The sequence below is a fragment of the Papaver somniferum genome, chromosome 7 (genome assembly GCF_003573695.1).
Source record: "Papaver somniferum cultivar HN1 chromosome 7, ASM357369v1, whole genome shotgun sequence".
NCBI classification, from domain to species: domain Eukaryota; kingdom Viridiplantae; phylum Streptophyta; class Magnoliopsida; order Ranunculales; family Papaveraceae; genus Papaver; species Papaver somniferum.
Window position 1 is genome coordinate 110,297,323 of NC_039364.1, and position 11,705 is coordinate 110,309,027.

Genomic DNA, 11,705 nt, shown 5'->3' on the forward strand with positions numbered 1-11,705 from the left:
AATCTAGGCTATTCTTCGAGAATATAAAACCGAATTATCAATTGGTTCATGTTGCCTTGATTTTATATCTAAAGACGGAACAAAACCTAGGGTTTATCTGTGGGAGACAGATTTATCCTTTTATAGACTTTTCTGTGTGAGACAGATCTGTTTATTATCAAGTCTGTGATTTTGGGTTACAACAACTCTTGGTTGTGGCTGAGATCAGCTAAGGGAATCAAGTGCGCAGTATCCTGCTGGGATCAGAGGCGTAGGAGTACAACTGTACCTTGGATCGGTGGGAGACTGATTGGGGTTCAACTATAGTCCAATCTGAAGTTAGTTTGCAGTAGGCTAGTGTCTGTAGTGGCTTAATATAGTGTGTATTCAATCTGGACTAGGTCCCAGGGTTTTTCTGCATTTGCGGTTTCCTCGTTAACAAAATTTCCGGTGTCCGTGTTATTTCTTTTCCACATTATATCTTATATAATTGAAATAATACAGGTTGTGCGTTCGTGATCATAAACTTCTCTAATCCAACTTTTGGTTGTTGATTGTAGTTGATTGATCCTTGGACATTGGTCTTTGGTACCGTCCAAGTTATCTCTCTTTGATAAAGACTCGCAGATTTCTATTTGCTTGAGTAAAGATCAAATCGAGAGATTGAGATAATAACTCCTTGAGATACTTTCTATCTAGATTGAGTCTGACTGTCTAGTTGATTCTCTAGCAAAGTATTTCGGAGTTAGTCCATACAGATTGCTAATCGAAATATTGGGTGGTGTTGTTAGACCCCCGCTTTTTCAATTTTGAGGGTAGGATCACAGAGTATGTTGTCGAGGATAGCTGTCGTAAGGTCTATTACAAGTAGTTGGTTTCTTTTGTTTTTGATTTTTCTTTCTTTGGTTTTAAATTTTCCTTAAACTTAGTGGATTGTGATACAAACCTAATCATTACAATCTTACCATGTTACTATTGGTCCCAAACACCAAAGACCAAAACCCGTTTCCAGTAGCAAGTGCCGGGTTGGGTAGGAGATAATGTTAACTCCCGAAAATAGGACATAGTTTTTACGCCGGCCTGACCAAGCCTTGCACAACCCGTAGGCAAAAAAGTTTGACACATTCCGTGTCGCAATGGTTATGGAGCAAAAGAGTCGGCATATCACTCTAGTTGGGTTTACGTATTCACAACCGTTAAAGTGGCATATCCGCGCTCCCTGCTTAGCCAATGATGTAACAAGTTCGCATGCTGAGGGTATGACCGTCTTCAAAGTGGACCATGGCGAATGGCCGGTACACATGAACAAGAATCCATGAATACAGATGACCACCCAAAAGGTCATATCGCCAGATGCTAAATCACACGGTTTTAACGCTCAACATTGTTGAAGGGTCCGGTAGTCTGGTCATTCCGGCCAAGGTCATTGCAATGATCTATCTCCAGAACCAGAACCAGAGCTCGTTTTCCAGTAACAAGTACCGGGTCGAGCGAAGATAAACCGCGTAACGATCTTATCTCCATAGATGCGTCTAAAGTTTTTACGCCGGCTACCTGCAGGTCTGGACGCAACTTACCCGAAGGCAAGAGTAATTCCTTAACACATCCAGTGTCTTGTTCGCTTTCGGTACATAGGGTGCAGTGGGCATCACTTCAATGGGATTACGCGTTCGCGACCATTGAGGTGGTGTATCCACATATTCCGTGTCCCGGCTGCAGGGCTACTGGGGATCTCCCCCATTCACAATCCCGCGAGCTGCAGAGCTACTGGGTGGGGGGTGGGGGGGGGGGGGGGGTCTCCCCCATTCACAATTCTGCTATGGTTATTTACATGTTCGCGGTTTAGACAACCCTACTAATAAAAGTGACGAAAAACAAAGGTAATATGGTCAACTCACGTACCTCGTGTACATACCTCCTTTACGTGGATCCCTGCTTTCCACGCATTTCTGTCGAGCGCCAACTCTCTCTCCAAGCCTCAGTCAGTCAGGTCCGTTTAATCAGTTCATCCCATGTGAGTTTCGGTCGTCCCAGACGCTTCATTCTACCTTCCGGCCGTGTGATGCGTCCTAACCGAACTGCGGCGTCCGGTGGTCTTTGTTGGAGATGTCCGAACCAGCGTAGCCGATGTTGTGATAGTATATCTTTCACTGGTGCTACCCCAAGTTTCCCACGGACACAATCATTTCTGATTTTATCGCGCTTTGTGTGTCCACATGCCCACCTTAGCATCCTCATTTCCGTCACATGGAGCGTCATGAGGTGCGTGATTCTAGTTGCCCAGCATTCCGCTCCGTACAACATCGCGGGTCTGATTGCTGTTCTGTAGAATTTTCCTTTCAGTTTAACTGGGTCTGATTGCAATTATCTATCCCCATCACGATGAAATTTTCGAAGATTACCCGGACTTGTCGGCCAAGGCTATATACTCGTTTAATACATCAGTGTAGCGCGCGTGGGGCCCAAAACATCTAAGGGCATCACAAACCTGTTATTGCCTCAAACTTCCGTGGCCTAAACGGCAATAGTCCCTCTAAGAGCGTCCACAGTGGGAGAGTAAACCCAAATATTTGGTCTTTTGAACAGACATAGTGGAACGTACTATCGATCAAATTTTGATCAACGACTAAAACCCAGAGTATATTTGGTCTGGGACCAAGACTAAACCCAAATATAGTCGAGCGTTGGTATACTTCACGCCCCACCACCAGGCGGACATATAGTGCACGTCCCACATCAGGCGGACGTATATTCCACGCCCCACATCAGGCGTTGGTATAGTCTATGCTCCACATGGGGCGTACGCAAAGTCTACGCCCCATTTTTTTTTATTATTATTTTGTATGGGGCGGGCATTATACCCCCGCCCCATTCTTTGTTTTCAAAACCATTTTAGTGGGGCGGGCTTTATACCTCCGCCCCACTTCTTTAATTTTTTTTTTTTTTAGGATCCACCCAATCAGGCGTTGGTATAGTCTACGCCCACACCAGGCGAACGTATAATGTACGTCTGACCAAATTTAGTCTTTCCACCGTAACGTCACACACCATACTAAACCCAAAATTTGATCTTTTTTTCCCTCTTTGGTCTTTGGTTATACTCGCACCACTGCAGTTGCTCTAAGACCTGTTATTGATCCCATCATCCTAAAAAAAAAAAAAAAAAAAGACATGATTGAGATGTCACGTGGTCATTGTGGTACCGGCCCAATCGGACTCCCGATTCTCAATTTCTATGTTGCGACGTCGAAGAGTGAAAACTTATGCGGGAATATCAGCAGGAAGTATCTCATTCCAAGATAAGACATCTATGAAAACTGAAAAGCTCTCTTGGCTCTTGCTAGTAGCAGAGAAAACCCTAGAAAACTTGAATTCAACTTTCTAATGTTCAATTGCACAAACCCTAAAACATGTCAACCTCAATCATTCCAACAACAGCAAAATCCTCATCATCATTACCAACAATCTGCAACAAAAATGTCTTCTTTAACAACTCATTTCATATTAGAAACTTCAACAAATTATCCTCAAAATTCCGTGTAATTTCAATGGCAGCAGCTCGTCAAGATGTCCATCAAAGAAGAACACAACTCAATAAGAATTTACTCAAAGCAAAAGATTCAGTAAAAGAGCTTAATCAATCATCTCTATCACCGGTTCTCGATAATAATGTTATTCCCCAGTTGTTGCAAAATCAAGCTGTGGGTATGGTTGCATCAGCCCAAGCTAATTTCATGAGAGTAGTGGTCCATTCAATTGGTGAAGTTAAAGAAGATGAAGAAGGTAAAATTGGGGTGGAATTATTATGTGTTGTGAAAGCGGTTTTGAAGAAAATTAAGAGAAGGGTTTTAGTAGGTGATAAGGTTTTAGTTGGAGGTATTGATTGGAATGATAAAAGAGGAATGATTGAGAATGTTTATCAAAGGGATTCAGAGATTATGGACCCGCCTGTTGCTAATGTTGATCATTTATTGGTTTTGTTTTCCTTAGGACAGCCTAAGATGGAAGCATTTGCACTTACTAGGTTCTTGATTGAAGCTGAATCTACTGGAATTCCTCTTACTTTAGCTTTAAACAAGTGTGAACTTGTGGACGAAAAGGTTAGTTGTCCCTTGAGATTTTTCAAGTTTTTATGTCATACATTATCGCTGAGTGTCATGCTAAGAGAATCCCAAGGAATTAACTCCCGTTGAAAAGCATTAGTGCAAGATTCCCATACAATGTCGGTTATTGTCAAACATAGGCCACATTGCCTGCATTTAGAAGTTTGAGAAAGTATGTCTGTGTATTAAAATGTTGATCAGTTTATCGACATGTAGATTGATTAATGTGTCCCTCCATTTTTTAGTTTGTAGATAATCCGGTGGGTTCTAACTTTTTACTCAATGAATATAGGTTATGCAGCTTGTTAATTCCTGATATTCTGGATTCAATTTTCGTAGACATCTGTTATACATTGGCCATTAGATTTCGCCTGGACGAGTTATCTGAGTAGTTTTAGTGGTGAGATGCTAAAAAGTTATTCTTTATAGAGAGTAACATGTAGACGATCTTTGGTTATATAGGCATCGGTAGGGAAGTTGTGTCATCGTTGTCGTATTATTGAAGCATCTGGTGGAGGGGCTTTGTTGCTAGATTTCTTAGGTAGTAAATAGAGGCATATAAATAGAATGAATAATTGGGAAGAGGCAGATGCAAGTCTAATGAGATTTTTATGAATTTTTTTCCTACAGGATAAAAAGAATTCAGAAACAAAACTTGTTTGTCGCTGTTCTTGTTATTACGTTATATGGTCCATGTATTTATTTTCTTCTTCTTTTGTTAATTTGTTAGTCTTGTTGATCCAGACGCGGTTGGTATGGGAATCAAGGCTTCGTGGATGGGGATATGAACCAGTCTTTTGCAGTGTGGATACCAGAAATGGATTGGATTCCCTGTATTTCATCTTGAGAGACCAAACAACTGTGCTTGTAGGTCCAAGTGGTGTTGGAAAGTCTAGCCTTATTAATGTGTTGAGAAGCAGTCAACAAGTTTCAGATGCTTCAGAAGGAGATAACCAGTCTGTTAATGTGAGTTTACTAATTTTATTTTCACTTGTTCGCAAATTGACAGAACTTTCATATGAATTGTACATGCATATCTGTGGTATTTTACTTCCAACACAGATAAAAGTCGAACTACTTCCCCGTATCCTGATGTTGTTAGTGTCTTTGTGAACCTTGATAATATGTTTCTATTGACAATTTGTAGATTGAAGGTAGCAAGTGGTTGGAAGAGCAACGAGTTGGTGTGGTTTCAGTTAAAAGTGGTAGAGGAAAGCATACAACACGACACGTTTCATTACTTCCAATATCCGGGGGAGGATACCTAGCTGATACACCAGGGTTCAGTCAGCCTACACTGCTGAAAGCAACAAAAGTATCGCTTCCACAATTATTCCCCGAGGTTCGGTCCGTTTCTTACATTTTTATAACTCGCCCGCTTAATTTCTTCCATGCCACCTAATATAATTGGTGGATGACACACCTTTCCTTTTCTCATTTCTGCCTCAGATTAGAAAGATGATCGGGGATAGTGGCCCTACAACATGCTCATTCAATGACTGTCTGCATGTCGGTGAGCGGGGATGTGTGGTGACAGCAGACTGGGAAAGATATCCCTACTATCTTCAATTGCTTGATGAAATAAAAACTAGAGAAGAGTTCCAGAAAAGAACAATAGGAACCAAAAGAGAAAGCGATGTAAGGTATGGGTGCTATAACTTGGAGTAACTCGTATATCTCAATTTTTAACTCTTGAGTTTTGTGGATGAAAAATTCTTGACTTTCATCTATCACAGAAATGCTTGGTAGTTTTAGATGTCTGAGGTGAGAATGTTGAACGGATAGTAGCAGTACTTTATCAGCTTTTGCATTCGCAAATTTCACTTGTTGATTTTACTCGCCCATAAGTAACTTCAGCATTGTGTAACCCCCGCAGCTGTCTGTACTTATTTATCAGGTCAATGGTCATATTTTGATTTATTTTGCCCGGCTTCCAACTATTGTCTTGTCTTCTGAGGTTATATTTTGATTTAATGTAAGTTTGATTTATTTGGTAAGTAAAAAAAAATAAAAAATGGTCATATTAAAACTTACTAGAGTACTCAAAAAATATATTTCCCAAACATGTTTGATTTTGCAGGTACAAAGTGGGGGAGATGGGTGTTATACAAGTGGAACCTCGTCTGCAGCTCAAAAAGCATAGGAGGCAATCCCGGAAGCGGACAAATCAATCATTCCTAAACGAATTGGGTGATGATGATCACTGAACATTTGAAGGGTGTTGAGGAAAGTATCCAAGTAAGCTGATATGAATGCAAGTAGTTAGTCTAGAGAACTATTTGGTACACCCATGTTGTTTTACATATTAGATACGTAGAATGTAAATAACGAGCTGTCTTCACATGTTGATAAAATCTAACGGTTTGAGACATTCACTCCCAAGTCTCATAGCAGGCTGATGTATCTGGATTGTAAACAAAATGTCTTAACAAGAGAAAATATATGGGAGGGTTGGTGTTACCATACAAGTGTAAATCACCGAAGGAATCTTGAAATAAGCGCAGTGTTCTCTAACCAAATAACACAAGAAAGCATAAATAAGAATTGGAGGAGTTCTCTCTCTGAAAAGAAGATCAGAGCCGTTTGAAAAATTGATAGTATCTCTTTTCTAAAAACGGAGGAATAACATTTTGAACACATCGAAGTATAACTAGATATTCATTCAATGGACATGATGTTTCAATGAAATGAACATTGCAACACCAATGATATTTGTTGTAGCAAAAATGTTCCTACAACACTCCTCGAGATCTGCATTGAAAGATATAATCTTAACACTTGGATGAGTCAAGATTTATACCTGATGGATGAATTGTAGACCATTTAGATGACTCATAATTTTCCTCGGGATTCGTTCTTGATGATGAAGAATTTCGAACTCAGCTCTCCAGTGATCTTGTCTTTCTAAATATTTTTGATGAATAAAGAAGGGGGTATCTGCAAAGACACTCTGATGCCTCAATGAGTAAGAGCTCTAAGCAGGTTTTATGGAGAGGGAAGGATTAGAAATGCGTACCTGAAATCCCTCCTCTATTTATAGGTAATAGAGGGCATGCATCCAGTCAATTACCTGTCTGCATTCATTTTGATGACGTATCTGCACCAAATGCGTCCAGGTTCATCATCAGAATTATGTATCTAGACATTTAGAAATGTATTTGGCCCAATAATTAATCTTTATCCATTCCCTCCTTTCAGGGTGACCAGGTCAATAATGTACTTGGACCAAATATATATCTTGATTAACTCTAACTTTTTGGATTGAACAGATTCATCCCCTTTCAAGATACAGTGAATGTAGTCACCTTTAATAAAGGCTAACATACTTGGTTCTTAACTTTTTATGGGCTTAGGCTTCAACCCATGACCCAATATTTTTGTTTAAGGCTAATGGGCCGAAGATCTTATTAATCCCATTTTATATTTATATGGTCCAAACATCGCCCCCTCTTAATTCCCAACTTGTTGGTGGATTAAGAAAAGTGTCTTGGACCAGTTGCTCCATAGTCGTACTCTGACACCCCCAAGCTACGTATTGAAACGGTATGGTAGTCTACTTGCGAACAAGGTTGCTCTTGGTGTTGCCGGACGAGAGTTTTCCATATTTGAATATGAACGATGCTTCATGATTATATCACGAGTTTCAAGTTATGTGTTTGCTGCTGTAACAGGTCTTCTTGCTTGCAGCACAACAAATTATTTTTTTGCTGTGACAGCTATTGCACTGGCTGCTATAAATGTTGGCACGTCTCTTGGATAATTGTATCTCGTTTTTGAGACAAGGTTGCACTGGCGCAAAACTTGGTGAGATCTTGTGCTTGCGATGAGTGCAAGACTTAACTCTTCACTTGTGATTTGAAGCCGTAGATGCCAACACAACGGAATACTTTCTGCTCGTACTGTAGTTGTTGTATAACTTTACAGTACGAAAAAAACTGGCTTTTTTCTTCTGTGGAGTAAAGACCATTGTGCTTAGATTCGTATGATGTTGTATAAATATACTCCGATTGATGTTCCAATAATGATGGTGACGCCAAATCATGATCTACACATTTTAGATGGTTGTAAAATATCACAACTGCTCATGCATTGAGAGCTTGATAAGTGATGTTCTTCTGATGCTTTTTCACGTGATGCTTCAATATATCAATTTTTTTTTTTGCATCCATGTCCAATAAAGTCTCTTCAAGCAAATATATATATTTTTTTTCTCCTCGTTTCAGCTCCAAGAAAGCCTCTTCATGATATAATAATCGATTTGATTTTTTTTATCTCCTTTCGCTCCCGCTCCAGTAAAGTTTCTTTTTGAATATATATATATATATATATATATATATATATATATACATATTTTCCATTTTCGCTCCCGCTCCAACGAAGTTTCTGCATGCATTTTTTTTTTTACTCCATCAAAGTTTTTTTTTTAGCTCTAGCTCCAGAAGCCAACAAAACGTTATTATAAAATATATTTATTTTCCTTGTACAATGAACTCTCATTGACTTGATAATGGGGTTCCATTGTCCATGGAACAAGGTCCTTGCTATTCTTGAGCCTGCGCTAAACCGTTTTAGCTTGCTCGCAAATTTGCACAAGTTTTGATTAAGACTGTGCAAGGAAAATATATCCTCTAATCAAAGTCAATTTGGAATCGGTGCTGGCTATGCGAGAGTCATTGCCTGACATCTCTGGACAGTATGCCCGAAGTTTATGTCCGATCTTAGCTATGCGAGTGTTATTTTTAAACGACTCTGGCTAGTATCGAAGTGTGTGCATCATGCATTTGTTTATGAATTGTGCACTTGTATGTGAATTATGCATTTGTTTTAGGACTATGAAATACGAATATTGCAAACAAATTAAGCAATCTTTTAGGTTTACCTTATGAGGCGAGAATGGATCCAACGTCGCAAATACGCATTCCGCAGTAAATTGTGAACTATTTCCAAGTTGTCGAAGTTCCAAGTTTTGGGATCCATTTTGCTGCTCTTCACTCAATATAACTTCTTCTTGCTAGCTTATCTATCAGGTATGGTCTTCCCCAGACGCCCCCAGCTGTTCGGCTATCGTGAATAAAACTCGCAATGGTGTGTAACTACATTTGTTTTAAACTCGTGTAAGTTTTAAGTTGGTATCCATCTGATGGACCAAGGGAGAATGTGCAAGCAAGTAACTCTGGAATTGGAGTAGAGACATAATGAAAATGTTTTCTTCTGATTTGTTGTGAGATACAACTTGAGATTGCTGATATTTGCGAGGCTAGGCTAAGAAAATGTGTGATTTTCTCTTATTTGAAGTTGAAACTTTCCTCTTTTTTTTTTCTTCGTAATACTCCTTCTGCTTTTCGAGGTATTCCCCTCGACTCTGGTCGTCAAGGTATCTCTATCACTGGCACCTGTTGTTCAGCCAATGGCTAGATACCTATTGTCGTTCAGATTCTACGATGGCGTGATGCCTTTTGTAGCGATCATTTTTCTTGGATACATTACTTGATTCAGGATCTTTCCTTTCTGATGATTCAAGTGTCATATCGTGATCACTTCTTACCCGTCGCGCTCGCCAACCCTCATGTGAAGATCGTGCACGCTGGTGTAGAATAATACTTACTTGTTTGTGTCTCTTATCCAGTGAGGCCTTCCGAACCCTCACGATTTTTCTTCTTGGAGGCGTCATCCGGATGATGTCTCACTTTGGATGGAATTTCTTCTGTCCCTTTCGTCAGTGACAACTTTGCTCTTTTTTCCATTTTTGCCCTTGTATAGCTATCTTCCCTTGCATATAACTCTTTTAGGTTTCCCACCGGTTGCACGGTTAAGGAATTGAATATCCCGAATTCGTCATAAGGCAATGCATTCTTGTATGCTTCAATGATGAGCCCAACATCAACCCCGCCGACTTCTCCAACTTCTTGGCAAAACTGTTGGTTGAAAGTTGCCAGACTTTCATTTGTTTCTTGATGCAATCCAAATAAGTGACTGCTACATTTTTTGCTTCCCAGATTGATCTTATATTGCTCGAAAAATGCGTCTGATAGCTTCCCAAAGTTCGAAATTGTGAGAATCAAGTCAAAGCTTTACCTGTCAGTGTCACAATAAAGGTTCTGCACAACAACTCATCGTTATATCCCCACAGACTCATTGAAGCTTGGAAATGTTGCACATGTTCCACTGGATCGCCGCTCTTTCCGTCGAATAACTCCTTGAACTGGGGCTGCACAAAGTTTGCTGGTGGGCGGAACCGCCTTATTTCTTCGACGAAAGGTGAGTCCATCGACCTTTTCATCGCTAAGACCTGTAGCCTTTCTTCCATGGATTGTTTCTGAGCCAGCACCTGCTCGATCATTTTGCTTAGCTTTCTTTTATTGAGTTCCTCAATTTGTGACGAATCTCCTTCAGTTTCTTGACGGATTCGTTCATTTCTGATTAACTCCTTGTTCTTCCTATATTTTGATTTCTTCGAGCGTCGGTTTTTGTCATAATACTCCTTTCTTTTTCGCCCGTCGAGGTACTCCTTTCTTCGATCGTTGAGGTATTGCTCCCTTTCACGCCTGTTGTTCTTCCAGTTGCTTGGTCCAGACTATCGCTCCGCTTCTTCGATGAAGTGATTGCTTTCATACCGGTGATTCAGCCCACGATCCTTAGAAGCTTGCCTTTCGGGTGATCTATATATCCCGTCGCGATCATTCCTCCCCTGCCGTGCTCGCCAACCCTCATGTGAAGGTCGTGCATGTCGGTGCGGATTGACACTTTCTGAATGTTGGGTGCTACCAGTTTGTGGTCTCTTTTCCAGAGACGCTTTCAGTAGTCTGTTTTCTTTTTCTAACTCTTGCAATCTTTCTCGCAGAGTCAAATCTACGGGTGTTTCCACTGCCCTATCCGCTTGCACAATACGCAAGGCCAAACGGAGGCCTCTATTGGCGAGGGAGTTCGGACGCGAGTTTAGCATATTTTTTTGGGGTTGGTTACCACCCCTTGGAGATACATTAAGATTGGCAGTATCACTTAAAAGTGGAGTACAGATACGTACCTGTTGGTGCAAAAATTAATCACCCCAACAATCTTCGAGATGTGTGTATGATAATCGAATTGCCGCCGTTGATTAGATTCTCCAAGAATTGTTGATGGAAAGAGGAGGGGGTACCTGCAAAGACACTCCGATGCTAAAATCAACAAGATTTCTATGCAAGTAAGTTGTGGAGAAAAGGAATATAAATTGTGTACCTTTTGAGTTGGATTTTAGCCTCTATTTATAGGCATAAAAACCTAATTTGGCTCCATAATAACCATAAATTTGTAGTTATCCAGAATAACCACCAAGATTTGTACTTATCCTTGAAGATTCTTGTCTATCTTGAAAGATCCTTATATATCTTGTCAAGATTTGAGTTTATCTTGGAAGATCCTTGTCTATCTTCACAAGATTTGAGTATATCCTAGAAGATCCTTGTCTATTTTCATAGGATTTGAGTACATCTTGGAAGATCCTTATTATCTTCTCATGATTTGTGTATATCCCCACAACATTTGAATCCATCTTGAAAGATCCATATTTTGTAACTATCTTGGAAGATCCTTGTCTATCTTCCCAGATTTGTGTCTATCTCAAAATGACTTCTAAATAAGTCA

At 40.1% G+C, this 11,705-nt stretch overlaps 1 protein-coding gene across 4 annotated transcripts; it reads left to right on the forward strand.

The window, feature by feature from the left end:
* Window positions 1-3,239: 3,239 nt before the first annotated feature.
* On the forward strand, window positions 3,240-6,545 carry LOC113298110 (small ribosomal subunit biogenesis GTPase RsgA 1, mitochondrial-like). Of its 4 annotated transcripts, none has more exons than XR_003333994.1 (6): window positions 3,240-4,079; window positions 4,827-5,048; window positions 5,230-5,424; window positions 5,532-5,725; window positions 5,980-6,057; window positions 6,163-6,296. XR_003333994.1 is itself a non-coding variant. In XM_026546785.1 (6 exons), exons 1-6 carry the CDS (start codon window positions 3,390-3,392, stop codon window positions 6,287-6,289), a joined length of 1,314 nt encoding a protein of 437 aa, XP_026402570.1. In that variant the 5' UTR covers window positions 3,240-3,389; the 3' UTR covers window positions 6,290-6,545. The 4 variants fall into 4 exon arrangements, 3 of the variants coding, with proteins under 3 accessions (XP_026402570.1, XP_026402569.1, XP_026402568.1); XM_026546785.1 differs by lacking the exon at window positions 5,980-6,057 and having other exon boundaries at window positions 3,240-3,855; window positions 3,970-4,079; window positions 6,163-6,545; XM_026546784.1 differs by lacking the exon at window positions 5,980-6,057 and having other exon boundaries at window positions 6,150-6,545.
* Window positions 6,546-11,705: the final 5,160 nt, after the last annotated feature.